Raw genomic sequence first — 27,794 nt, 5'->3', positions numbered from 1 at the left:
GATGAGGGCCCAGGACATCACAGCTCAGGCATCAGAGGCCAAGCACAAGGGGCCCTCCCGTCTCCAGGCTTGTTCCTCAGGCTGTAGAATGTGCTATTGGACTTCATAGCACCTGGATCATAACAGTCTATGGGTACTTGGAGGGAGGGGCACAATGTCTCTTCCTGCAAAATTTTGTGAGTTCTTAGCTTTTTCTTTAGAAGAGGCCAAAAACCGGCCACTTTGGTAGATGCCACCTGATGACCCGGCAGGGGCAGCTGTGTCTGGATTTCTTCCTCACAAGGACCCAGCTCCTGTAGTCAGGGAGGCCAGAGAGTTGACATGACGGGAAGAAAGCCCCCTATTGGCAATTCTCTTTCCACTCCTTTTATGCCCAGAGGTTGGGAGGCCTGGCTTCCACCCCCACCGCCAGCTCAGCCTTGGGGGGCTTCTCTCAGGATGGCCACCCCACCCCACCTTCTGATGACTGATGGACACTAATGGTTTCCATGAGCAACTTGCCAAACAAATAAGAGGCACGTCAGTAGATAGAGCCCCGGGTCCACATTTTGCCTCAGTGACCACTTTTTGGAGAACAAGGACCGAAACTTCTGGGCTGACGAAGCAGCTCTCCAAGCCTTGCTCTCCGCTCAGACAGTCATACGGGGATTCCATGGCCACCTCAGTGCTTCCGGGAATGGTCATGGAAGCTGCTGGAAGTCAGGCGGCAGCTGCTGTGACTTCCCCTTGCCCACGTGGCACCCTCGGAATGTGGTGAGTGCCACTGAGTATGAAGAGAGTTGGGCAAGCTCATCTGAGGGCCCTGTGCCAAGGGCCCCCAGCAAGGGCCTGTCAGGCCCAAGCCCACAATGCCGGGCCCTGTTCTTACCAGAGAAGGAGGCCATGGTGTGGGCCCGAAGGCCATGACAAGCACTCAGAGGGGCCGCAGGGAGCGAGAGCCCTCCTCTAGTTACAAAACCACGTCCTGGGGGGCCACTTCTGCTTTTGGTTCCTCATTTGACTAAGAAGAGTTTTGTTAGCAGAAAACCTTTTCAGACATCTTTGGAAGTCACATTGTAGAACTCCTGATGCATGCGCCAAGTGGAATTTTCCTTTGGGGCATCTTCTAGAAAGATCCCTCCTTCTTTCTCTGCAAAAGGGAACCGTCCCTCCGAAAGGGCCTGGGCCTTTGGGAAAAGGGGTTTAGAAAGCCAGGCGCTGGCACCCTTCTGTGGGGGCGGTGGCCGCATCCCCGGGTGCCTTCCTAGGGGAGGCCTGAGCCCAGATGTGAAGCTGGGGCCTCTCTCCAGGGCTCAGGGCCCCAGGAACGCAGGGTCAAGGGGTCCCATGAGCCTGCGGCCCCCCACCCCGAAGCCAGGAACCCCGGCAAAGAGGTCCAGTTGGACAGTCCCGCGCTCAGGGCAGTCACTAGCCCGCGGCGGCCGGCGGCGGGGTCCGGCCTGGGGTCTGCCCGGTGACCTCGCGCCTGGCCCGCGAGTTCAGGCACCCCGGAGCCAGGGAGGGAGCGGGGCGCGGCGCCGGGCGGGGCCGACAGGGGTCACCGGGCGGGGCAGGAGCCGCGATGGGACAGCCCCGCCCCGGGGGAGTGTCCCGGCCCGGCCGCCGCAGCCTTAAGGGCCGGGCGGGGCAGGGGCCCAAAGTGCGGGGTCGGCCGGGTGCGGGGCCGAGGCCGAGGTCGGGACGGGATCCAGAGCGGGAGCCGGCGAGGGATCTGGGACTCGGAGCGGGATCCGGAGCAGGACCCAGGAGCCGGCGTGGGGCCATGGCGAGGCGCGGGCCAGGGTGGCGACCGCTGCTGCTGCTCGTGCTGCTGACAGGCGCGGCGCAGGGCGGCCTCTACTTCCGCCCGGGACAGACCTGCTACCGGCCTCTGCGGGGGGACTGGTTGGCTCCGCTGGGGCGCAGGTGGGCGCCGGCGGGGAGGCAGCCTTGGGGGGACGGGAGGCCCATCTCCCGGGCCAGATGCGCGCTCTGCCTCCTGGGGGCCTCGCCACCAGGCCTTGGAAGGTCAGATCCAGCCGCTTCATTTTGGGGGTCGCTCCTTCTCTTCCACATCCAGGGTGAGCCCTGATGTTTGTGGGGTTGGACAAGCCCCACCTGGCCAGAAAGTCAGGCCAGCCCCACCTCCTCGGCCTCTGGGGGTAGCCCTCATGGCGTGGCATGGCTGGGGGAGCACCCCGATTCCCTCCTTTCGGGGGTGCCCTGCGTCCTTCACATTCTGAGAGCGCTGGGGCCTCCTAGTGTGAGGTGGGCCCACACCTGGCTCACCTGTGGTGACTGTGGCCTCACTTCCATGCCCTCAGGTGTTGGGAAGGGCGGGAGGGCCCTACCCAGGGCTTCCTGGGCTCATGGCCCCCCGGGGCCCCAGCACTGATCTGGGTAGGAATGGTCTCTTCTCAGCACATACCCCCGGCCTCATGAGTACCTGTCCCCAGCGGATCTGCCCAAGAGCTGGGACTGGCGCAACGTGAATGGTGTCAATTATGCCAGCATCACCCGGAACCAGCACATCCCCCAGTACTGCGGCTCCTGCTGGGCTCACGCCAGCACCAGCGCTATGGCGGGTGAGTGGCCGCCCTTTGACTGTGGGCCAGGAAAGCCCATTCCGGCTGCCTCTTTATCAGCCCAGGCAGCTCAGCCCGCGATTCCAGGGGCCTGTGATTCAAGGCCAGGTCAGCCTGGGCTGGGGGGCTAAGGCCGAGGGGCGCAGGCCTTTGCCCTCTGCTGAGGTGACCCAAGCTGGGTCGTTCTGGGGCCTTTGGGCGATAGGCAGGACTAGGACTGAAGCCCAGTGACAAGTGACTGCCAGGTGCCCTCTCTTCCCCCAAAGCTTGTGACCTCAGCCTTTGGGATAGAAACAGAAATGCAAAATCAGAGTCCCCAGGCTGTATTTGAGGACACAGAAGTAAACTACTTCTCAGCACAGATGAAAACCTGTCCTGGGCTTGGAATATTGGGTGAGGCTTGTTGGCTACAGCCCATGGCCTAACCTGGTCACTACCCCCAGCCTGGTGGGTTTCTATCTTAGGCTTTTGGCTGCAGTGGGGTAGGAAGGCTCTCAGCAAAGAGGAAGCGGAGGCTGAGGCCCACCCTATCAACGAGGCTGCTGTGCCCTGCTTTGGGAGAGAAGGCAGGAGAAGAGACAGCTGCAAACCAGCCCCAAGCCCACCCCACAGCATTTGGGAGGGACTCTGCTATCCCCTCTCCAGTCACAGCACAGGGTCCAGGAGCCTGGATTTCCCCTGGAGATGGGACTTGCGTGGGCTGGGAGTTTGGCCCATGAGCGCTGTAGTGCTGCTGCCTCCTCGCTGGCGTTGGTCCTCATGGGCCAGGCCTGCTGTACACCCATGTGAAAAAGATCGACTCCAGTGTGGCTGCCGCTGTGGGCCAAAGCTGGGGGACACGCGCTTGTGTGTGCTCCATCTCACTGACGCCTCCTCAATGCCATGATTGCTTTCAGTTTGCAGATGAGGAAACAAGCTTTTTGCAGAGAGATTGGGAGGCTTGAGCGTAGTGTGAGTGACAGCTGAGATTTGAGCCCGGAAGCCTGGGCTTTGTGCCAGGATGTCTGATGGGCTCTGTCTTGTGAATGAGGGGTTTTCGCTCTGGGGGTAGGGTCTGGACCCCGGAGCCAGCAAACTGAAGCTGCGGCATCTGTGGCACCTCCCCCGGGGGCTGGAACACACTTCTGACCGCTCAAAGTCCCCTTTGATGTGGATGGAGCTGGAAGGTCTGGGAGACCTTGGGCGGGCTGCAGGGTGTGGGTGGGGCTACAGGCAGCCCAGCTAGAGGGCTAGAGGCAGAGGACTGGGCAGAGTCCAGGGGAAGTGCCCAGGCCTGGCACCTGCTGAGGAAGTGAAAGAGGCTTTGAGGGTGGGGTGAGGGTGAGGGGAGGATAGAAAGATCACCAGGGGCCTGTGGGAAGCCTTGAACTCTTTGAGAGGGAGTCAGGTGACAAGATGTGCGTCTGCGAAGGACTGCAGGTAGGAAGGAGATGGCTTTCAGGTGGGTGTGGGACCCTGGCCAGGGGTCAGCCCTGCTGCATTTCCCCAGGGGACTCTCTCTCTGGGCGGATGACTGCTTCACCCCACTTTCTCCTGAAACCTCCTTCTCAGTGCACCCAGACCCAGGCCCTTGCGTCCTCTCACTGAGGAATAGAAGCCACCAGAAGGGGACTTCCACGGGGCCCTGGCCATCTGCCAGCCAAGGCGGCAGGTCCTCCATTTGTCTTCCCTCCTCTCCCCTAGGATCAAATGGCTTGACCCCTCGCTGAGCCCATCCCTTCCCACTCAGATAAGCTCTCCCACCTGGAACAAAGGAACACAAAGCCCCCGGTCCCACCCCGCCCCAATTGCTGGCTCCCTGGGGAAATCTGGAGTCCCTCTACTTCCTCTTCTCTACCCTTGAACCCACTCCAGCCTCAGTCCCACCTCTGCCACTCCACCAGCACTGTTCTTGCCACAGCTACCTGGGGCCCACTGTGAAGCATTCTCCTGATCACGTCTCCCCAAGATGCTTCCCTCTCCTGCACCACACTCCCTGCCTGCGCCTCCCTGGCCCATCCTTCCCCTCTCCACAGCTGTCTCCTCAGAGTTCTGAGTGTCAGCTACCCTAGGACCAACTCTTCACCTGAACTCACTTTTTCTTCTGCCTGCCCACTTGCCCGCTGGCCCAGGCACCTGACGCCTCCAGCCTCAGACCTTGAGGTCTGGATGGCTCCTTCCACCGCTGTGACCCGAGAGCCCATTTCTTCCCCAGTCCTCCCTGGCTGTCCTTCCGGCTATGCAGGCAAGGCAAAAGCCTGGACTGGCACACGACTCCTCTGTTTTCTGTCCCTCATATAATCCACCCACAAGTCTTGTCGGTTCTACCTTTGAAGCAGATGCAGAAATCACGCACCGCCCACCTCCTCCTCAGGTGTAACCACACCGCCCCGCTGCCAACTGCCCTCACTGGTCTCCTGGCCTCTGCCCCTCTGGCCACAGTGAGCCTGTGAAAACCCATCAGATCATGTTCTTTGGCTTGAAACCCTCTCGGGATGGCACTCAGATAAAAGACAGAACCCTCTGGTCTTCAAGAGCCTTCACCATCGGGCTCCCTCCCAGGACCCCTCTTGCTCCCCTGCTCCTACCGAGGGTGGAGCGGGGTGGTAGCTTCTCCTGCCAGGCACCTCCTCTCTCCCTGAGGTCCCTCCCTCCTATGGATGTCACCTCAGCGGGGTCTTCCTCAGCCACCGTACGCATATGACACCCCACTTCCTGAATTATCTCCCCATTTTATTTTTCTTCTTGGCACTGTATGCTTTGCACGGTTACAGATGCTCCTTGACTTAACAGTGGGGTCATGTCCCGACAACCCCATCGTAAGTTGAAAACGCCGTAAGTGGAGAATGCATTTGACACACCCAACTTCCTGCACACCCTAGCTTGGCCTGGTCTGCGTTAAACGTATTCAGGACACTTGTGTCAGCTCACAGTTGGGTGTGAGTAATAAGCCCATTGCCGGATGGGGCTGGTGGGATGAAGGATTGAGTCTGGCCATGGGAAAAGCTTGTGCACACCTCAGTGAGCTGGTTAGGCCGGGTCCAGATGCTTCAGGCAGGCGTGGACGGAGAGGCGAGAACTGAAACTGCTCATCCATCCGAGCTCTGCCTCGGCCAGGACTGCTGTCGCCAGGTTGGGTTGAGCAGAGAAGGGAAGGGCTCCGGGCAGGCCATGGGATACCCTGCACTGCCAAGTGGAACCCCAGAAGCCCAGGCAGGAGGTACTTCCAGAAGGATGGAGCGACCACTGTGCTGACTGTTGCCGGAGAGTGGTCGGCTCGGATGATGGAGAAGTGGCCATTAGCAAGAGAGAAAGGGCTGAAGAGGAGCGGGGCAGTAGAGGTCAGGGCACTGTCTCAAACCATTGAGTAAAGCAGAAAACCATGACAGTGAGTGGGAGGGGCCGGGGGCTCACGCTGGTGCTGTGAGAAAGGCAAGTCTGAGGTGTGCAGATCCGCTTAGAGGGGGCGTGGCTGACAAGGGGGAGGGGAGGAGGAGACCTGGAGGGAGCCAAGTCCTCGGGAGGAAACAGGATGGAACCTAAGGTGGCTTGGTCGGGTGGGAGGGGACAAACCAGCCACTGGCTGCTCCAGGAAGAGCGTTTGGGGTGCAGAGCATGGGCAGGCTGGGTGGCGGCAGGATGGAGGTCCGCTTTGGGACTTTTCAGTGATGTGTGAAGCAAAGTCACCAGAGCAGGGCCAGTTCCAGAAGGCCCCTGGCTGGGCGACCGGGAGGAGGCCAGGTGGAAGAGCAGACTGTGGGGCAGTGTGGGAAAGTCTGGAAGGTAACAGGAGATGGAGGGGATGTGCAGGCCCAGAGGGGGCTGCCAATGGGCAGAGGAACCCCCTGCTCACTGTGCCCTGGGGGAGGGACAGGTGAGGCTGCCAGAAGGGTTCTGACTTGGAGGTAGGGTCAGGAGATGAGGCCTGAGGCAGGTGCAGGGGTGTGTGGCTGTGAAGTCATTGTCCTGGGAGGGCAGAGAGTGAGATGACCCTGAATGAGGGCCTGGGTTTCTTTGTAGGATCTGTTTTATTGCATTTGTGCATGAGAAGGGAAGCAGGTCCCTTGGTGACCAACCTCTCCTGTCCTTGGCTGCACCTTGAGATTCAGAGCCCAGGCACCTGGGCAGTGAGGGCATGGTCAGCCAGCCACTGGGAGCCCTCTGCATCCCCCCGTGCCTTCAGAGCTGGGTCCCTGCTGGCCTTCCCCAGCCCTTGGTACTGCATCTGGCCCCTCACTGGGGCTCATGCAGCTCCCTGGGCTATACTCGTTTACAGAGCTGACGCTTTGGCCCCCTGTCCACGAGGGCAGGGACGGTTCCTCCTGGCTGGCTTTGGGGCGTGGCCCACTTGGCACGGGTGGCAGAGTCTCTGTCCATTCAGCCCTACATTCAGCAGGCACTTCTCTGGTGTCTGCAGGGCCAGAGGCTGGTGACTGCCTGGCCCTGGCCCTGCTGTCGTGGCATTTGTAGTAGGAGGTGTGGCAGACAGGACAGTGCCCAAAGAAGGCCAGGGCACTCTCTGCAGAGCGACGTCTGAGCAGAGACCTCCGTGAAGAGGTCAGCAGGGAGAGGGAGACACAGGCAGCTGGGCAGAGCCGAAGGCAGGCCAGGCTGGGCAGAGCCTGCATCCCACCCCAGGCATCCAGGCCCATTTGGGGAAGTGGGTGGAGGGCGGCTGAGTGCTGACTGGCAGGTGCTGACTGTTGCAGATCGGATCAACATCAAGAGGAAGGGAGCGTGGCCCTCCACCCTCCTGTCCGTGCAGCACGTCCTCGACTGTGCTAACGCTGGCTCCTGTGAAGGGGGCAATGACCTGCCCGTGTGGGACTATGCCCACCGACACGGCATCCCCGACGAGACCTGCAACAACTACCAGGCCAAGGACCAGGGTAGGCTGCTGCCCACACCCCCACCCCACCCTCCTGCCCTCTACGCCATCTTCCACGGGGACTCGTGGCTGGGGGCCCAGCCCAATCCCGCGCTCCTCACATTGGCTGGTGGCTGGGGAGCTGCGGGAGGGCAGAGGTTGCAGCCCCCAGGGGCGCTGATGCTCTTGACCGTGAGGGGCAGTGTTCACAGCACCTGCTCCAGCCTCTCCCTGCAGAAGCCCCTCTGCTACCGTGCACCTGCTTGGGCTGGGGACCAGAAAACTGGACCCCGTAGTCCCTGCTGAGAAGGTCAGCGAAAAAGCCTGATGCAGGAGTGGGCTGAAGAGCATCCTTGGCCATGCGCGGTGGCTCACACCTGTAATCTCAGCACTTTGGGAAGCCAAGACAGGCAGATCACTTGAGGTCAGAAGTTCAAGACCAGCCTGGCCAACACGGTGAAATCCTTTCCCTACTAAAAACACAAAAATTAGCCGGGTATGGTGGTGCACGCCTGTAATCCCAGCTATTCAGGCAGCTGAGGCAGGAGCATCGCTTGACCCGGGAGGCAGCGGTTGCAGTGAGCCAAGATCGCGCCACTGCACTCTAGCCTGGGTGACAGAGCACGACTACGTCTCAAAAAAAATTCCTGTCCCCATGTCTCCAGCCTTGTGGAAGTGTCTTGCTCCTGTGCCCTTTTGGCTGGGCCTGGATATGGTGTTTGGGTTCTGACATGCTGGCATGTTGGTGGCTTTTTGGGCCTTTGTAGGGGAGAGGTGTAGGGGGCTTTGTGGAGGGAGAGTTCATTTTCCAGGAGCTTTGGTGGAGAGCAGGTGGGGAGGTGCTGCCCCAAGCCGGAAGCAGCCATTGGCTTGGTTCCTGTTCTGGCGACCCAGGGCCCAGGTCCCCCACATTCAGGTGTGTCTGCGGCCAAGGGGGTGCTATGTGGATGAGCAGATCCAAGCTAGCCTGGAATCCCTGTAGCTGGCATTCCTTTCAGGCTGCTCCCGTTGGAAACAGAAGGAAAGGAAAGCCCAGACCCTAATCCCGTAATTGGTAGGTTTTGTTTGTTTTTGAGATGGAGTTTCGCTCTTGTTGCCCAGGCTGGAGTGCAATGGCACGGTCTCTGCTCACTGCAAACTCAGCCTCCCAGGTTTGAGTGATTCTCCTGCCTCAGCCTCCCGAGTAGCTGGGATTACAGGCATGTGCCACCACACCTGGCTAATTTTGTATTTTTTAGTAGAGACGGGGTTTCTCCATGTTGGTCAGGCTGGTCTCAAACTCCCGACCTCAGGTGATCCACCCACCTCGGCCTCCCAAAGTGCTGGGATTATAGGCATGAGCCACCGCGCCCAGCCGTAATTGGTAGTTTTAAGCCACCTGACTCAGATCTCCCTCACAGTCAGAGCAGAGAGCTGGGAAAGGCCAACAGCTGCTGCTTGCTTTGCTGTTTCCCCCCTGCCCCAGGCTATATAGGCTGGCCCCAGTGCCCTGCGCACTCTGACGTTGCACAAGGTCCTCTGGGCACCACCCTCTGCCAACGGGGCTCCCTTGCCTTGCCTCTCAGGCCTTATTGTTCAGCCAGAAAGAATTCTTCTGGACTGACTGAGTCCTTTGAGAAGGGGGACAGATGAAGGCACAGAGGGAAGGGCGGTCAGATGGCTCTGGAAGCAGGAAGCGGATATCAGGTGGTCTCCAGGGCCACGCCCACCCCACTCCACCCCCAACTGCTCTCACCCAGCCGAGGCCAGGCCCCTCGACCCCACCCAGCCTGACAGGAGCAGATGGAGCTCATCAGAAACGTGATTGTGTGACTGGTGACCGCGGTGGCTCACACCTGTAATCCCAGCGCTTTGGGAGGCTGAGGTGGGCGGATCACTTGAGACTGGGAGTTCGAGACCAGCCTGGCCAACCTGGTGAAATCCTGTCCCTACTAAAAATACAAAAATTAGCCGAGCGTGGTGGCGTGTGCTTGTAATCCCAGCTACTTAGGAGGCTGAGGCAGGAGAATCACTTGAACCCAGGAGGTGGAGCTTGCAGTAAGCCAGGATCATACCACTGAACTCCAGCCTGGGTGACAGAGTGAGACTCAGTCTCAAAAAAAACAACAACAACAAAAAAAAAAAACTGATTGCGATAAATGGTCTTGTCTTTGTAGTGTTAGCAAAATGTGGCCACAAATCCACCATTTTCCCATAGTACTGGGCACTGGGCCCTTGGTGTGCAAGGGACAAATTGAACCAGTGTCCGAGCCTCAAGGTGCTCATGTTCCTGGGGGAAGAATCGGACAGACTGGTAACTATGACAGGTCACACCAAAGCAGCGAATGGCAGGCCGACGGCCGCTGTGTGGATGGAGTGAAAAGTGGGAACACAGCGACTCTGAGCTTGCAAACCAAGAGCTGTACTTTTTATTTTCTTCTTTTTTTTTAATTAATTAAATTTTTTTTTTCTGTAGAGATAGGGTCTCGCTCTGTTGTCCAGGCTGGTCTCAGACTCCTGGCCTCAAGCCATCCTCCTGCCTTGGCCTCCCAAAGTGCTGGGATTGCAGGTGCCTGGCCCTCTTTATTTTATTTTATTTTTTAAAGCCTAATTCTTGATAACCTCTTAGGTCGAAATAACCAGAATTTTTTTTTTTTCGGTATCCTCAGCGTGGGCACAGAAGAAAATGCTTTTCTGTTGTTACTCAACGTATTGGCCTCTTTATTCACCAGCCAGCGATAGAGACATTTTATTAAGTGCCAATCATTTGATTATGCTCCATTTTCAGCCAGAAAGTATTGTGGAAAGGTCCTTCTTCTCCAGCCATTAGACAGAAAAAGGCGAACTCCTGGGTGCCTACTATGTGCTAATTAATGCCTGGCTCTTTCATTCTCTGCCAAGGCCTGGGGAAGGGCTTTTCATAACTCCCCGGCAGCTGAAAGAAGAGCGTCATTAAGCAGCACCCAATGGCAAGATGATTTCTGTTCTTAGCTGCTCAGTGGTAGGCTGCATGAGGAGCGTGGAGAGTGGGCTTGGCGGGCTTCTTTGTCGGTGGGTTAATGAGGAGACGGCCTCATGCTGACTTTTCTTGCTCTCCCCCAGAGTGTGACAAGTTCAACCAATGTGGGACATGCAATGAATTCAAAGACTGCCACGCCATCCGGAACTACACCCTCTGGAGAGTGGGAGACTACGGCTCCCTCTCTGGGAGGGAGAAGATGATGGCAGAAATCTATGCAAATGGTCCCATCAGGTGAGGAGAGGTCCGCGGCTGAGGAGAGGTCCGCGGGTGAGGAGAGGTTTGCGGGTGAGGAGAGGTTTGCAGGTGAGGAGAGGTCCGCGGGTGAGGAGAGGTCCGCGGGTGAGGAGAGGTCCGCGGGTGACGGCGCCAGTGTGGGCTCATGCAGGTGCACGTGTTTCCGTCCTTTGCCGCTTTCCTTCTGGCCGGTTGTATTCAGTAGGCTCGAGACAGCCACATCATTTCCCCTCTAAGAGCTTCCGTTTTCTCAGAGGTAAAGCTGAGCTGATGGCAAGTCTGCCCCGTGGACGGCTGTGCAGAATGCGGGTGGGGCGCTCCCCCAAGCTGTACTGAGGGCAGTGTGTTGGGGGCAGTTTCACATAGTTTCATTCACTATGTGAATAACAGAAGTTTCTCCAGAACCGTCGGATATACATTATCTGAGTTGGGTTTACATAACTTTTTCATCATATCAGAGTTTGTTTTTTTATTTTTATTTTTAATTTTTATTATTATTATTTTTTTAAACAAAGTCTCACTCTGTCACCCAGGCTGGAGTGCAGTGGTGTGATCTTGGCTCACTGTAGCCTTGACCGTCCAGGCTCAAGCGATCCTCCTGCCTTAGCCCCCTCCACCGAATAGCTGGGATTACTGGCGCACACCACCACACCCAGCTAATTTTTGTATTTTTTGTATTTTTTGTAGAGGTGGGGGTTTTGCCATCTTGCCCAGGCTGGTCTTGAACTCCTGGACTCAAGCGATCCACCTGCCTCGGCCTCCCAAGTTGCTGGGATTACAGGTGTGAGCCACTGTGCCCGGCCATAGCAGATTATTTCTAATGATGGTAAATTCTCTCAACTTAAAGTGGTAATTCCTTAACTGCTTGCTCTCAGCTGTGGAATAATGGCAACAGAAAGACTGGCTAACTACACCGGAGGCATCTATGCCGAATACCAGGATGTCACCTACATAAACCATGTCATTTCCGTGGCTGGGTGGGGCATCAGCAATGGGACTGAGTACTGGATTGTCCGGAATTCATGGGGTGAACCATGGGTAAGAGGTTTGCATTTTCTTAAGGTCATTCCTAGAAAAAAGCATCCTGGTACTCCTCTCGCTTGAATGGTTCTGTTGACTTTTAGCTGAAAACCGGGGCCTTGACGGAGGGTTCCTTGCTCCAGCTGTCTCAGCCATCTCGCCAGTGGCTTTTGGGGCCAGACCCTTCTCTGTCGTGCACTGCTGCCGCCATCCTGTGCACTTTGGGTGTTCAGCAGCATCCCTGGCCCCTCCACCCACTAGGTGACTCCCCGCAATCCTAGTGTGACCAAAACTGTTTCCAGATGGTGCCTGGTGCCCTGGGGAAGTCCCTGTGAGCACTGCTCCAGAGGAGCTCTGCCACCTTCTTCCTTTACAACCAGCTCATTCTTTTTCCTATCACGGTTTTTGGGCTCCCCTAAAATACTGTGTAGGTTTTTCAAAAATACTCGAGTTGGGCCAAAAGTCCAGGAGAGATAAATCAACTGCCAGGCCTAGTCTTAGCCATTAATAATGTAAGACACAGAAATTCATTATTAGGAAATGGGGGAAAGGCGGTTCACGTGCAGGTGATGAAATGTGTTTTTTACTAGGTGACTACTAATGGGGGTAGCAGTAGGTGGCGTCGTCGCCGGTCTAGAGTCGACATGTTTCGTTACATGAATTCACTTTTGGCATAGAGGCCCTCATGTTAAACGTTAACCAAGTGAAATATTTCACAAAAGGTATTTCAGAACAGGGGTCATGGGAAAGCTGAGGGGCAGCTGAGCGGGTTGTCTGGATCCTCCAAGGTTGGCCTGAGGGATGGAGGCAGAAAGCAGGGGGCAGGGTGCTGAGAGCAGCAGAGGGAGCTGGGGATGGCTGCAGATGGGCTGACGCGCGATCCCACTTCTCACAGGGCGAGAGAGGCTGGCTGAGGATCGTGACCAGCACCTATAAGGATGGGAAGGGCGCCAGATACAACCTTGCCATCGAGGAGCTCTGTACGTTTGGGGACCCCATCGTTTAAGGCTATGTCACTAGAAGAGCCGTTTAAGAAAAGGCATGGTGAGGCATGATCAGAGGGGATCCTATGGTTCTGTGTGCCAGGCTGGCTGGTGGGCACGGGGTTGGCTATCAATATCGGACAGCAAGGACAACGTAGTACTGGCTGAGAGGGTTCTTGAGGGTTGAAAATGGGATGACTTAAAACACTTGCACAGCACACAGGATGGCTCTGCCTCACAATGATTGCAGTCAACCACCTGGTGAAGAAGTGATCTGTGACCCAGCAAACCATGGGACCTGTTTTCTTCAGTAGAGGGCTTGATCTTTTGTATTTGGCCACTGTGGGCAATCATACGGCATGTGAGAGGTGAAACAGTTCAGACGCATCACCGCTTCTTATGTCACTTTGGAATCAAGGGCTGGGGAGGGAGGGAGGGAGATGGCAATTTCAAATCGCCCAAGTGATGAATAAAGTATCTGGCTCCACACAAGACTGAGGCTGACCGTGCCTTATTCACACACAAAAACAATGTCACATCAGGACCCAATCCAACCCAGCAGAAAGGCTTTTTAAAAATTTATTACTTGTCCTTAGCAAATTAAGACAATTATAATAAAACATCAACTAACTGGGTTCTTGTGAGAAAACTGAGGTCAGCTTTGAAAGGAGTTCCCCGAGTGTCTGAGTTCCCAGCGGCCCACGGCTGACGGCCGGATCTGTCCTGAGGCGTCATGCGAGCCCAGTGCCTGCCTTGAAGGAAATGAACAACGAAAACAGGATTGGAGAGCAGTACTGGATTGACAGCAGAGAAGGGACTGTTCGTAAGAGCAGTTTCTCACTGAAGCTGCTACCATTTTCCTTTGTAAAGAAGTCATCCACCTCCTCCCAATGGTGCCCATTTTGAAGAAACTGCCCGAGCCTCTTAAAACAGCTTCTTGAAAGGGTTTCTCCACAACTGGTTCTGGAATGTTCTGCTTCAGCTCTGGAGGATGCTCTAAATTAGTTCACCATGATGAAGTTAGATTTGCAGTGAGCTTTAACAAGGAAAACAGTGACTGCGTTAGAAACAGGAAGTAGAACATGACATTCTCTTTTTTCTTTTTTTTTTTGAGATGGAGTTTTGCTCTTGTTGCCCAGGAAAGAGTGCAATGGCGCGATCTTGGCTCATGCAACCTCCGCCTCCCAGGGTAAGCAATTCTCCTGCCTCAGCCTCCCAAGTAGCTGGGATTACAGGCGTGTGCCACCACACCTGGCTAATTTTGTATGTTTAGTAGAGATGGGGTTTCTCCATGTTGGTCAGGCTGGTCTTGAACTCCCAACCTCAGGTGATCCACCCACCTCGGCCTCCCAAAGTGCTGGGATTACAGGCATGAGCCACTGCGCCCAGCTGACATTTTCTATTGTAACAAAGGGCTAGGCACTGGGCCTCACCTATAAACTCCGTCACAGGGTCATGCTCGCCTTCCGTTTTGATGGTACCTGCGATGCTGTCATTCTCCAGGATGGGGAGGAAAAGTTGCACGAAGTCAGAGGTATAAGGAGGAGCAATGACGTCCAGCACCTGTGTGGGGGAGCACAGGGTGACTTCTTCCGCACACTAGTGCGGGGCATCCACCGACATTGGGGTGAAATGGCAATCAGTTTGGAAAAAATCCCTCCCCGCCCCCACCAGCTTCCCTGGTGACACCACCCGTCTCCAACATTAAGATGCCCAGGGTGGTAATGGAGGCAAAGTGTGTAATACAGCTGCTGCAGGCAGGAAGTGCTTTTTGGTAAATGAGCATCTGTCATTGTCATCACTACATCAGAAAGCACAGTTCTCAGTTAGGTACAAAATGAACTACATTAAGCCAAAAAGGGCAGTGCTAGTGTAAACAATATGAAACATGAAACCAACGGTGCATTGCTGACCTCAGTGACAAAATAGCGAATGAGTGAAATGTCAGTGTCCAGCTTCTCCAGACACTTTCGGATGTAACTGACAACAGGAAGTACATAACCTCGACTCAGCAGGTGAACCATCCTGTCCAGCAGTGTCTTCTTCAACTCAAGCTACAGAAGGGGGACAGGGAGCTGGTTAGAGGGGGTCCTCCCCAGCCCCCTGGCGAGCCCCACGGGCACTGCTCACCTGCTCCATCACGTCCAGCTGGGAGTGCTCAGTCTCAAAAAGCTTAACAAGCAACTGCAGGACCTGGGGGTGCAGGAGTTGGTGGCAGGTGCTGATCTACAAACAGGCCAGAGGGAGCTTCGCTGAGCAATGTGGTCACACTCGGCACACAGAGAAACCGGGTACTGTCACAGTCACCAAAGAGCTTATCACTGAGGAGGAAGGTCCTGACACCTAAGCCAGGGCCATCAGCTTCCAGTAACACTTGACTGAGATTAAGAAATTTCTGCAGTCAATGAAGCTAGGTCCTTAAGAGGAAAATCCTCACTTAGGACTGAAATAACTATTTTTGAAAAGAGTATCCTCTAAACTTACTAAATAGATGCAATGTTAATACCAACGTAAACAGCATGAGACAGACACTGTGTACACTGTGAACAGCCCTCCGCCCTCTTACCTCATCCAGCAATGCCAGGTGGACAGGGGTATGGTCGGTCTGCAGCTGAAAGTACCTTGGTTCTGATACAGTCCAATCCACCCACTTCAGCACACCCATTGCTACCACTGGAAACCTACAGTTAAGGCAGAATGCTTCCTTTAAAAAACAATTGAAAACACAAAATATGCTAGAAAAGCATTAAAGGATGGTTACAAACAAACTCAAACGACTCCATCATTCACCCTTCAATACGTCCCCCAACCTTTTTTTTTGAGACTCTGTCACCCAGGCTGGAGTGCAATGGCACAATCATGGCTCACTGCGGCCTCCCGAGTACCTGGGACTACAGGTGCGTGCCACCATGTCTAGCTAACTTTTTGTAGAAAGAGGGTCCACCATGTTGCTCGGGCTGGTCTTGCACTCCTGGGTTCAAGCAATTTTCTTGCCTTGGCCTCCCAGAGTGCTGGGATTCCAGGCGGGAGCCACCGTGCCCGGCCTAAGCTCTGCTTATTAGTAAATAGCGTGAATGGATCGGCAGCCACTCAACATGTGGTGCGAGAAGCAGAGTTCAATTCTCTGCTCACTTTAAACCACTTATTTAAAGGAAAACATCATTAATGAGCAACCCTCAGTGAGTTTGGTGAACTGGGTTGAAGTTTACCTTTATGTAGCAAACTCTTTCTTCATCCCTAGTATAAATTATTAGGGGAAAGACATGCCTAAGAGGACATACTATTTCTAGGACGCGTGTATTTATATAATTGGCATAATCACAAATAATTTCTATCTAAGCAATAGTTTGTGGGTATAACTTGACCTATAAATAGACCCTTCAAATCAGTTTTTGTAACTCTGGCTATCTTTTACTTCGTCTAATTTGTGAGGATGTGCTCAACAGACTTCTGGCAAATAAACACCTGAAAATTCCTCACACTGCTAAAGCTGTCCAAAGTTCCCTACGTACTGTTTAAAAATGAAAAAATACATAAAATGAGTAAGTATCGCTGAAGCCTTTGTTATTTGAGCTTTCAATATGAAAACTCAAACCACCTCCTCACCAAAGGACTGATTGAAGAACTAAGTTTCGTTTTACTTACCTAATACACTGATAAAGTGTGCTCAATTCTGCCACTAGTTCAGAGGCCCCTTTGTTCTCGTTGCAACACAAATTGTGAACAGTTTCAACAGCTTTCGACGTTGACTTCAGCTCATCTTTATTGATACTCACTCGCTTGTTCTGAAAACACACACACAAGCTAGTGAGCCTGACGGGGCAGGTATCCCTGCTGTCGGGGTGTTCTGGTATTGGCCACCTCTCCTTGCAAATCACTTTCCCTATTTCTCCTTAAGTTGGGAGTCAATTTAATTGTCAAACTTCAAAGTCACACAGTGTACAGAAACTGAAAAGCATTGAGACTAGTGTTTGTCCATGTCTTATGGAAATCAGTTTCATTTCTTTAGTCACATTTCAAATTACAGTTTGCAGAGTATTAAGAGACGTTACACACATTTTCTTGAGACGTTTAGCACTTTCTCTATGCAGAAACAGAAGAAAAGACATGCTTGATACTAGAGAGGCTCAAGATTTCTTGTAGCCAAAATTCCAAAATAATATGAAAGCAGAGGAGGAGATCTGTCTCCTAAAAAATCCACAAATTCCCAGAACCAATGGTACCTTCTTCCAGGTCTCAACCACGCTTGCCGCGTACGCCAAGATGTGGATGTATTTGTGCTTATGGTCCTGGTTGATCCGAGCCCCTGGTTTAAAGAGTGACTGCATGAACAGGTCCAGGAAGGCTGGAACGCGGATCTGAGGAGAAGCACAGGCCCAGTTCGGGACGGCAGGCCTGAGAGCACTGCTCACCCACCTCCCCTCAGGGCTCCCTACACAGCAGGGGCCTAACAGGCTCCAGGCCGAGAGCGTGACTGAGGAAGGACCAGGACAATGATGGATTTGCATTCACAGCCTTCAGAGAATCAGACAAGCACAGACTTTCCAAAGTAACCCTACCAGTCGGCACTGGGGGTTCTTGAGAAGCAACTTACGAGTTCAACCGGAGGAGGGTCCATGCTTGTGAACATCTTGAACAGGACAGTGATGTCGGCAGGGTTCAGGGCTCCTTTGGACAGCATGGCCCCAAGAGCCTGGCAGGCCCTGGGGTAGGAGGCAGCTGTGCCCAACGCTAGTGTGATCTGACTGGCGTCGTGACCTCTTGATGAGAAAAACCAGAGAGACCGTTAGTCACGAGGCAGCTTCTTTTTTCTGTTCTTCTTTCCACATAGACTACTTTACATCGTTGGGATCTCTGTTTTTCTGTCATTCACGAGTGTACTGACTCATAACATTTACAACGCTGGGAAAGTGATTCCAATACAGCTTGCTGGCTCTATAATAAAGGAGTCATGCACTTTAAATACTTATGAACACTCTATTGGTAGCAGAAAATAAAGTTAATACGAGCTCATTTTGTACAGTAAGATGTGGACGACACTGTAACAATGAGATTCTGCACAACTATTTCAGGACTGATGTTATTTGTTACTTACGAATCCCAGTATAAAACCCAGGTCCATAAATCTAGCAAAGTGAAAAAGAATCAAGTGCTTTACAAAACAGTCCTCAGAGCAGCACTTTAGAATGCCAGCTCTCTCAGTATACCAAAAACAACTCTAACTTTTCCAGCTCTGCTGGATAAAAGGAAGTTTTTTTTTTTTTTTTTTTTTTGAGACAGAGTTTTGCTCTTGTTGCCCAGGTTGGAGTGCAATGGTGCAATCTTGGCTGACCACAACCTCCACCTCCCAGGTTCAAGCGATTCTCCTGCCTCAGCCTCCCAAATAGCTGGGGTTACAGGCATGTGCCACCACGCCCAGCTAATTTTGTATTTTTGTTTAGTAGGGACGGGGTTTCTCCATGTTTGTCAGGCTGGTCTTGAACTCCTGACCTTAGGTGATCCATCATGCCCAGCCAAAAGGAAGTCTACCTATATGTTGAACAGAAGGAGCTAGCAGCTTTGGCTGTGGAATGAGGGCCATGGGAAGGGTTTCGTGGGGAGCACTAGGGAGGGAGGGGTTGAGCAGAAACAGGGCCTCTCACTTCTCCTGGGCAAAGCGCTGCACTTCCTGGGCGATCCTGCGCACAGCGGAGCCCCCCTGCTCCTCCTGGGCCAGCACGGACATCATGGCCTGGGCAAACAGGTACGTGTGCTCCCCGTGGCACACCATCTTCTGAAAGATTGCAGGGAGAGAGGGTGTGGGGTTCACTCCTCCAGCACGGACAGCGGACTAGAGCCAAGCCTCCACCGTGCTCAGGCCCGGGAGTGAGCATCCTGGAAGGTGCCCTCAGAAATGGAGATTCTCTCCCGGGAAGGAGCAGCTCATGCTTGAAAACCAAGACCCAAAGTAGCCTCCTTCTAATCTGAGGCTCATACAGAAAGAACTTACGGCAAACTCAGGGAGATTTTTTTCAAGGTTTTCTTCTCCTCCATCTAAAATTGTAGCTAGAGAGGTCCGGAGCACTCTCGAGAACACTTCTAGCTGCTGGCATGCTGTGGACACGCTGGTGATCTCCCCCTGGTACCCTGCGTCAGAAATAAGCTAGGACACAAAACAAGAAGTCAAAGGGGTGGCATGCAGTGACCGCACCTCCACGGGAAGCTGGCTCATCAGTGTTCGTGGTGAGGTGGAGTAAGTGTGTGCTGGTCATGGGTCTCAGGCCTTCACTCCGCCCCCACCCTGCTATCACCTAGGTGTGTGCCCTGGGCTGACCACCTCTCCATCGTTTCTTCATAGGCAAGAGGAAGATCAAGCAGGCACACCTAAAGCTATTCTCAAAGCATAGAGAACTCTATGTGTCCCTGCTAAATCCTAAAACACAGTCGATGCTGACCCAAAAACACAGATACAAATTTTACACTTTTCTTTCTCAGTGTAAGGCTTATGAAAATAAAACAATAAAGACCTTTATGAAAAAAAGCAAATATGAACTGTCAAAGGAAACAGACCAACAACCAAAAATAACCCTCATTCACAAACACCTTTCTCTTTAACTCCAGAACTCTTCCTACCTTAACGGTAAAGTTCAGCATCAAACAGTCTGGATGGGCTTCAGCCAGTTTGTAAAAAAGATCCCGCCACGTGGTGTGTGCAATCATCTGTTCCAGCCACGCTGGGGTCTGCCAACAAACACACAAACAGCAAAACAGGAGGAGGCCCCACTTTTACTTGAGTGGAGATTCTGTTGTATAAACGATTGCAGGAGATTGGTGCTGATGGAGTCCCCATGGGCATCTAGTTCTGGGGGAGGCAGACCCAGAGCTGGCCACGGCCACACAGTTGGCTGAGTGACAGGAAGGTCCCTGGATGCCCACTCAGCTTTCAGAAGACTGGACTCAACACAAGAGGGTACTGAAAGTCGCTTTCTAGGAGACACCAAGGCCCGCACAGAGCTGCCTTGCACACTCAGGCAGCGCATGCTGCCCCAGCTGTATGCCCTCAGCAAAACAGAAAGAGGCCATTTAAATGGCACAGGTGGTCTGGCCCATCACCACATGGAGTAGCCAGAAAAACGTTTCTCTCAGCTCTCCTATGTGACGGATGGCTTCAAGGGCTGTGCTCTGAACCTGCCATCCTGTTTGTGCCAAGGCCAGCTCCCCAAGGCTGCTCCCAGCCACAGATGGAATGCAGCAGGGCCTCAAAAGCAGGTCTGTCCAGGAGACCTGGGCTCCCAGAATGGGCACCTGTGGCTTAAAGATTCCCCACTGATATGGCTGGAACTTTCTGGAAACCACACTGCAGCCTAACATTCTTCCTACTAACCCTCATTCCTTCTCTCTTGCCCTCAAGGGTCAGACTGCATCACAGCTACCCCAGCCTCCTCCAGCACTATCCCCACCTTCCCTCATAGTTGCTTCCCCCATAATCTCCTGCAGGCCTAGCCCTGTCTTGGCAACTGCTCCTTGGAGGAATCAAACGAAATCCACCACAACACTCCAAGGGCTGTGCCCGGGAGTCAGCCTGAGAGGGGAAGTATGGGAACTTGCCGTTCCTTCTCTTGGTCTCAGCACCCGTGTGCCTCTCGTGTGCAAGCATGTCACGACCCTGGGTACAGAGTTTAAAGGGCAATTCTGACTAGATGCAACTTCTGTCTCACACTTTGATTTTAGTCCCCAACTCTGCCATTACTTACATGATATGCCACACTCCACTGTACACAAGAAATTTGCAAAAGACCCTAGGGCCTGGTACTAGACAAAGAATTTCTCACCTCTCCTTCTTCAGTAAAAATAGAATCTGCTTTGCGGGGGTCAAAATGTTTGATCAGCAAACTCTTCAAGTGATTTTCCACAGTTTCCTGAACCTGCACTGGCTCAACACCTGAAAGAAAATGAAAGCAACTAGACAATGGCAAGCTCTCCATTCACTGTGTGGCTTTAGAAAGCAAACGGTCAAAAGTCTCTATGTGAATCAAGTATCAAAGAATTGCTTCTGACCACTTATAAATATAAGATTTTGGAACTCTTAAAAGTAGTTATCAATGATATTCAATGATAAGACCCAAAAAGCAGCACAGAACAGAACACACAAGTCTGGTCCATCCCTGACTTCATGGAAAGGACGGCACCGTCTGCGGAGCCTCACTACGGATAAAGACAAATGGCCACAGCAGACAGGTAGGGGGACGGAAAAACATCCCTGCCCGGTGAGGAGGGAGCAGATGGCAGCCAAAAGAGACACACTGGTGTCTAATCACCAGGCCAGCAGTGCGTCCACAAGCTTCCGGACAGCACGACTTCAGTGATGTCATCTGCACCCGGCTCCGTGGATTTACAGTAAGGCTCTACTTTGATCATATTAGCTAAAAGCCATAATCATAGCCAGTCCTAAATTATCCGTCATTTACTGCTTGCTGTAATAGACGTCTTGAAAATGACACACTGAACATACACTGTATAATCCTATAATTCTACAACATGGTAGGGAAAACAGCTCAATGAGAATCACGTTTGCAGGCTACCAGTAAACCTCAATTACTGAATCAAAGATAAGAGGCAAGCAGATACAAATGAGTAAGATAAACATAAAAATAAGTAAGAAGTTCAGCTCTTTCTTACACAAGTCTCAGAAACCAGGAAAACAAGGCAATGTATCAGTGTTATAAGGACACAAAAGTCTATTTTTAAAAAGGTGGGGGTGACTAGCCAGGACAGGGGCCACCCACAAAGCACCTGTCTGAATGAGCCACTCAGCCAGCAGGTTCACAGTTTGGGCCACAGCGGTGTAGTTTTCAGATAAGAGCTGGATAACATTCTCTGGAGACCCTCCTGCCTGAAAATACCTAGGGAAAGTAACAAAGCGGCAATTACACCAGAATGAATGGAATGATGGACAACAGGAAGGTAAGGAAGGAGGAAGAGAATCAGGTTTCAAAATTTTTAAAGCAGCAGAGGGGGCTGGGTGCGGTGGTGCACACCTGTAATCCCAGCACTTTGGGAGGCAGAGGTGGGAGAATCACTTGAGCCTAGGAGTTCAAGACCAGCCTGGGCAACATAAAGAGCCCTGTCTCTCCAAAAAAAAAAAAAAAGCCAGGCACGATGGCACACGTCTGCAGTGGCCACCTTGTGAGGCTGAGGTGGGAGAACTGCCTGATTCCAGGAGGCTGAAGCTGCAGTGAGCGGTGATTGTGCCACTGCAACAGGGCAAGACCCTGTCTTTAAAAAAAAAAAAAAAAAAAGTGGCAGAGCGGCCGCCCCTTGAAGCCTTTAGTTCAGTTCACAGTACTCCTGCTTTACATAGCACCTTCTGGGTGTATTACAAAACTTTCTCTAAATTATCCCCAGCCTCCTCCCAATACAAACACCTTTCTCACATACCTCTTCAGAGTGTTAAAGATGGAGGGCTCCATGATATAATCCCGGGTGGAAAATTTATGCAGGCATTCTTGCTGAACCTCTGCATCATCCTCTCCTTCTCCAGAATCATCCTCCTGCTGTTGGTAAATGCCAGGAGCCAGGATTTTTTTTCATTAATATAAATACCCTAATCTCACCTTAAATCGTATAATGCTGCCCATTTTGAAAGTATTCTACACACATTATTTCATTTGACTTTCATGACAATTTCATGAAATGGGCTGGGCAGGTAGTGAGCGGCTAGGAAAATGGGATCCAGGATCACACTGAGTGGGTGCGTACAACTCCTCCCTGGCAAACCGTGTTCCATGCTCACACAAGTTACCCAACCTCTCTGAGCGTCTGTTTCCTCCTCTGTTAAGTGAAGATAACAGTAACGCCTATTCCCATTTGGCTGTTGTGAGGATTCCATGACCTAATTTTTGGAAGAGCCCAGCATAACCCCTGACATTTAGTAACAGTGCAATAGATAGTCAACTATTATTATTATTGTTTTCACTATTCTTATTTCATACATGCCACTGAAGAGCAACAACCTGATTCTTGAAAGCGTGAGCCATCACTTACCATTAGAAAGTAAACGTCGCTAACTTGCCTTGCATCGGCACTTCTAGCTGGACTCCAGTCCCAATTCTATGTGGAAGCAACCTCAGGCCTGTCACTCAATCTAAGGGCAAAGCAGGCTTCTTCACCTGCTGATGACCACGTGAGGATGGACTGAGTGATCCCAAACCCTCTTCAACTTTAACACTGCCACCCTAACTAACAAGCAGATGCTTTTTGAACAGTCCGCACTGTGCTCATCAACCAAGGAACCTAAGAAAATATAAGACAAGACAAGGCTTTTCCCATCAAAGAAGTTTACAGACTAATAGGCGAGACAGACCTCCATGCAACCTACTCTAACATAATGGGGCAAGAGCTGGGCCAGGGGTCAGCAAACTGACCCAGAGCCAAATCCAGCCCTCTCCTATTTTTGCAAATAAAGTTTTGTGGAACACAACCACACCCATTCTTTTAAGGATTGTCTATGATCATTTTCCCCCTGTAAGGGCCGAGTTAAGTAGTTAAGACAGAGACAGGCACAGCCTAAAATATTTGCTATCTACCCTTTTTCAGAAAAGTTTGCTCACTCCTGATCTGGACTAAGATCCTAAAAGCAGTGCTTTGGAAGCAGACAGAACCTGATGACTTCCCACTAAAGACTGTGGAGTCTTCTCTCAGACCAGATTTGTGTGGGGAACCCTGAGCCCCTGAGGGCATGACAGAGGCCGGACTTCACCCCGAGCCTCATTCCCATATGTCTGTTCTCTTGGGCTTCCACCCTGGGCACTCACCTGCCTCTTCCATCACCTCTCAGGTCATGCTATCTACCTGCTCACAAATCCAGAATTAGCCTGGATCTCTCTCTCCGTCCTTCCTCTCTTAAGCTCCAGACTCAGGTATCCAACATTCCATTCTCATTTCCAGTCAGATGTCTCACAAGTATCCACACTCCTTAGGTCCAAAACTGACATCTTTTCCCTGGAAACAGATCTTCTTTCTACAACCCGTATTTCAGTAAAGGATTCCATCATATATCTACCTGTTACCCCCAAACCTGAAAATCATCTTCAGCTTCTCTCCCTCCCCCCACCCCCACATCCTGTCACACAGATTCATCAATTCCATCTTCCATCTGTCTATCCAAGGTGGTCCTTCTTTCCACATTTGCCTCTGCTCTTCCTTATTTTTTGTATGCTTGCAGTAGCAACATTCCCCTAAAGTCTCGGTCTTATTCCTTCCCTTCAATCATCTTTCACACTGTGGCCTTTGTAAGCCACAAAACTGACATCTCTCTCCTGCTTAAAGATTCCCATCTCCTTCAGGAAAAAACACCCCAGCACTAGCAACAGCATGCCCTTCCCACTTCCCCTGTCCGTTCTGACCTCTCGCCACTCCCCATTTGCAACCTACAGCAGGACTCATCTGTTTCAATGTCTGTAGCTCTTAGTTTCCATCATCCAGACTGAACATCACAGTGGCCTCCTTACACATCTTCCTGCCTCCCACTATGTAACGTGGCATCAGGCGAACAGGATTTGGGTCACCAACTATCTTTTAAAATCCAGTTCTTGCCACCCTCCTAACACCTTTCCTAACTTTCTGTCCCTCTTCCAAGCCGAGTCACAGAATAAACATGAAATGAACATCTGGTCCACCCCCCCTCATCAATGAGAGCCCACAGGTGTCAATGGGCAAAATTAGGATCATGATTAAAATTCCCCAAACATGAGACTCCCGAGTCTCCCATCAGTGGGGTCTAGGTCTGACTGCATAAACTTGGGCAAGTAACTCACGCACTCGGTCTATAAAGTGAAGGCATTGATTAGATGGCCCTTACATGCCCCAGTTCTAACACTTTATGACTTAAAGGCTCAAGGTGAGCCGGGCATGGTGGCTCACGTCTGTAATCCCAACACTTTGGGAGGCTGAGGCGGGCAGATTACTTGAGACCAGGAGCTCGAGACCAGCCTGTAATCCCAGCTACTTGGAGAATCACTTGAACCCGGGAGGCGGAGGTTGCAGTGAGCCAAGACGGCGCCACTGCACTCCAGCCTGGGTGACACAGCGAGACTTTGTCTCAAAGAAAAAACAAAAAGCCCAGGCGCGGTGGCTCATGCCTGTAATCCTAGCATTTTGGGAGGCCGGGGCGGGCGGATCACCTGAGGTCAGGAGTTCAAGACCAGCCTGGCCAACATGGTGAAACCCCGTTTCTACTAAAACACAAAAATTAGCCGGGCATGATGGCAGGTGCCTGTAATCCCAGCTACTCGGGAGGCTGAGACGAGAGAATCACCTGAACCCAGGAGATGGTGCTTGCAGTGAGCCGAGATCAAGCCACTGCACTCCATTGGGTGGCTGAGCGAGACTCCGTCTCAAAAAAAAAAAAAAAACAGAAAAAAGAAAAAAAGGCTCAAGGTGATACCCAAGATGCCCCAAACACCAACCCACCACTAAGCTAATTCACACCCTCCCATCTGGACCACTTTGGTGGTCAGCAATTTGATAAAGTGGCAATGGAGACAAAGGACGTGGGCTTGGGTCCCCTCTCCTTCCTTACTAGTTTCATGACCTTGGGCAGGTCACTAAGTCTTTTCGTCTCACTTTCTTCACTTACCAGATAAGCAGAGTAACACCCAACTCAAAATCTTGAGCGTGGAAGGCGATAATGCATGACGCACACGGCCCAGGCTCTCCGTTAGCTAAGTCTGACTCTATCCACTCCACCCTAAGCCTCCAACACTGTGAAATGACCCAACATGCAAATCTACTCGTGTCACTCCCTGCCCCAAACTCCTGAACAAGCCATACCATTCAGCACTCTCCAAGGATCTTCAGAACCTGCTCCCTACTGAGCTCCTGCCACTGCTTCCACCAGGCAGCTAACTTCACAGGGCTTCTTTCAGTTCCAGAAACACGTCGCCTGCCGTGGCATTTTATACCACGGCTCGGAAGCCGCCATCACACCACCACCCATGGTCATCAACGTAAGCCCCACTTCATCCTTTATTCCCTCAAAACACCAGTTCAAAATGCACCAGACATCCCCAATCTTGACTCTTGTTAAAAATGCAAGTTCCTGGGCGAGGCGCGGTGGCTCACGCCTGTAATCCCAGCAGTTTGGGAGGCCGAGGTGGGTGGATTACCCGAGGTCAGGAGTTCGAGACCAGCCTGGCCAACATAGTGAAACCTCCTCTCTACTCAAAATTTAAAAACTTAGCTGGGCATGGTGGTGGACGCCTGTAATCCCAGCTACTCGGGAGGCTGAGGCAGGAGAATCGCTTGAACCCGGGAGGCAGGGGTTGCAGTGAGCCGCGATGGTGCCATTACACTCCAGCCTGGGCAACAGGAGCGAAACTAAGCCTCAAAGAAAAAAAAAAAAGCAAGTTCCCAGGCTCCCGTCCAGACCAACTGTTGGGCTGTCTCCAGAGGAGGGATGTGAGAAGCTACATTTCAACCATGCGCCGCAGGTGGGTCTTTAGAGTTATGGAGGGGACACACCGGCCAGACTAGAGCTGCCTGCCCTGACTCTGCAGGCCCTGTTGTCAGGGTGGAACAGAGTGATCCCTCCTGGGCTTCCACCCCAAACCCTGGAAGGTCAAGGCCCGAAGATCCTTTCCATCAGTTTGCCCAAAGACAGATGAAATCAGCCCAAGGTGCTGAAGAGTACAGTTTATAAAACAGTAAAGCACATGTAGGAATGCCCTAAGTTCTACTTTTTCACCATGATACTGGTGTGAAGTTTTTCCACTTTATTTTTGTTTAAAACTGTGTGAGCTCCGGGCCCAACCCTCCACCTTAGCGTTGGTGTCCCGCCCGCCGTGGGGGTCGCAGGTTGCTCCTGGCCGGAGCAAGGGGGTACGGGGGGCCTCGTGCCGCCCTGCGCCAGAGCCTCTGCCGCCTCACCCCCCGCCCCACGGTCCTGCAGGCGAGGAGGCGGGGACTCCGGCGGCCGCGCTGCAGGACCCCGGGTGGGCGGGGGCGGGGCGGGCTGTGCTTGAACCACACGGTGACCGCGCGGGCCGTGCGCGCGCACACCCCCCGCACGCCCGCGGCCTCGCGCCGCGCGGCCTCGCCGGGAGCGGGGCCGGCCCGCCGGCGGCGGAGACGAACGATCCTCGCCGGGGGGCGCCAGGTGTCCCGCCTCACCTGGCCGCCGTCAGCCTCGTCGCCCCACTCGGCCGCGTTACCGTAGTAGTCCTCGTCCATGATGGCGCCCGCCGCGGCCCCCGCCACGCTCTCCCGCGAGCGAGCGCCTGGAGGAAGGGGCGGGGCCTGGAGGACGGGGCGGGGCCTGGAGGAAGGGGCGGGGCCTGGAGGAAGGGCAGGGCCGCGGGCTCGGCGCTGGGAACAAAGGGGACCGGCGGAAGGAACGTCCCCAATCGATCCCGGAGCGCTGCCGGGGTGGGCCGGGGGCTTAGCTCCGGAGAGAGGTTTCCCACTGGACTCGTGCAGAGCCCCGCCCTGCTGCGCCGGCCCTGCGAGCGCCAGTTTCCTCATCTGACAGCTGGGAACAAATCCTTCGGGAAGTGTCTAAGACCCACGAAAATGTTTTAATATCTTTTATTTTTGGTAAAAAGTACTAAGCGCGACCGGGCGTGGGGGCTCACGCCTGTAATCCCAGAATTTTGGGAGACCGAGGCAAACGGATCACTTGAGGTCAGGAGTTCGAGACCAGCCTGGCCAACATGGTGAAAACCCGTCTCTACTCAAAATGCAAAAATTAGCCGGGCGTGGTGGTGCACGCCTGTAATCCCGGGTACTCGGGAGACTGAGGCAGGAGAATCTCTTGAACCCAGGAGGTAGAGGTTGCAGTGAGCCAAGATTGCACCATTGCACTCCAGCCTGAGTGAAAGAGCAAGACCCTGTCTCAGAAAAATAAATAAATTAATTAATTGAAAGGGCCGGGCACCAGTGGCTCACACCTGTAATCCCAACACTTTGGGAGGCCGAGGCAGATGGATCACCTGAGGTCAGGAGTTCAAGACCAGCCCGGTCAACCTGGTCAACATAGTAAAACCCCTTCTCCACTAATAATACAAAAATTAGCTGGGCGTGGTGACAGGCGCCTGAGTCCCAGCTACTCGAGAGGCTGAGTCACGAGAATCGCTTGAACCCAGCAGGTGGAGGTTGCAGTGAGCCAAGAT

General features: G+C 53.0%; 2 protein-coding genes across 6 annotated transcripts; one reads left to right on the top strand and one right to left on the bottom strand.

The window, feature by feature from the left end:
• The first annotated feature begins 1,592 nt into the window (after positions 1-1,592).
• Positions 1,593-13,142, top strand: CTSZ (cathepsin Z). Of its 2 annotated transcripts, none has more exons than XR_002515058.2 (6): positions 1,593-1,905; positions 2,401-2,564; positions 7,253-7,432; positions 10,492-10,642; positions 11,521-12,387; positions 12,561-12,674. XR_002515058.2 is itself a non-coding variant. In XM_003904551.3 (6 exons), exons 1-6 carry the CDS (start codon positions 1,763-1,765, stop codon positions 12,669-12,671), a joined length of 912 nt encoding a protein of 303 aa, XP_003904600.1. In that variant the 5' UTR covers positions 1,593-1,762; the 3' UTR covers positions 12,672-13,142. The 2 variants fall into 2 exon arrangements, 1 of the variants encoding a protein (XP_003904600.1); XM_003904551.3 differs by having other exon boundaries at positions 11,521-11,683; positions 12,561-13,142.
• A 69-nt stretch (positions 13,143-13,211) lies between these two features.
• On the bottom strand, positions 13,212-26,936 carry NELFCD (negative elongation factor complex member C/D). 4 transcript variants are annotated; one of them, XR_002515056.2, is made up of 15 exons: positions 26,797-26,876; positions 22,066-22,181; positions 21,421-21,530; positions 20,460-20,569; positions 19,261-19,368; positions 18,638-18,790; positions 18,291-18,421; positions 17,243-17,408; positions 16,872-17,006; positions 16,294-16,433; positions 15,215-15,329; positions 14,779-14,942; positions 14,562-14,702; positions 14,082-14,211; positions 13,212-13,684 (listed from the first exon to the last, which is right to left on the bottom strand). XR_002515056.2 is itself a non-coding variant. In XM_003904550.4 (15 exons), the coding sequence occupies exons 1-15, from the start codon at positions 26,854-26,856 to the stop codon at positions 13,650-13,652; spliced, it is 1,746 nt and encodes a 581-aa protein (XP_003904599.2). In that variant the 5' UTR covers positions 26,857-26,936; the 3' UTR covers positions 13,214-13,649. The 4 variants fall into 4 exon arrangements, 1 of the variants encoding a protein (XP_003904599.2); XR_652173.3 differs by having other exon boundaries at positions 14,651-14,702; positions 14,779-14,874; XR_002515057.2 differs by having other exon boundaries at positions 13,214-13,684; positions 14,651-14,702.
• Positions 26,937-27,794: the final 858 nt, after the last annotated feature.

This window comes from Papio anubis, chromosome 16 (genome assembly GCF_008728515.1).
Source record: "Papio anubis isolate 15944 chromosome 16, Panubis1.0, whole genome shotgun sequence".
Classification (NCBI taxonomy): domain Eukaryota; kingdom Metazoa; phylum Chordata; class Mammalia; order Primates; family Cercopithecidae; genus Papio; species Papio anubis.
Note: the sequence above shows the minus strand (reverse complement) of the source record. Positions and strands in the feature narration are given on the sequence as shown.

Bases quoted from the DNA above. Each gene is read 5' to 3' on its own strand.
- CTSZ (XM_003904551.3), top strand. From the start codon at position 1,763: ATGGCGAGGCGCGGGCCAGGGTGGCGACCGCTGCTGCTGCTCGTGCTG. The intron at 7,433-10,491 runs GTAGGCTGCTGC...GCTCTCCCCCAG, and splicing joins CTACCAGGCCAAGGACCAGG to AGTGTGACAAGTTCAACCAA. The intron at 10,643-11,520 runs GTGAGGAGAGGT...GCTTGCTCTCAG, and splicing joins TATGCAAATGGTCCCATCAG to CTGTGGAATAATGGCAACAG.
- NELFCD (XM_003904550.4), bottom strand. From the start codon at position 26,856: ATGGACGAGGACTACTACGGTAACGCGGCCGAGTGGGGCGACGAGGCT. The intron at 17,409-18,290 runs GTGAGAGGCCCT...TTTCTCATCAAG, and splicing joins CAGCGCTTTGCCCAGGAGAA to AGGTCACGACGCCAGTCAGA. The intron at 17,007-17,242 runs GTAAGTTGCTTC...GCTTCTCCTCAG, and splicing joins ACCCTCCTCCGGTTGAACTC to ATCCGCGTTCCAGCCTTCCT.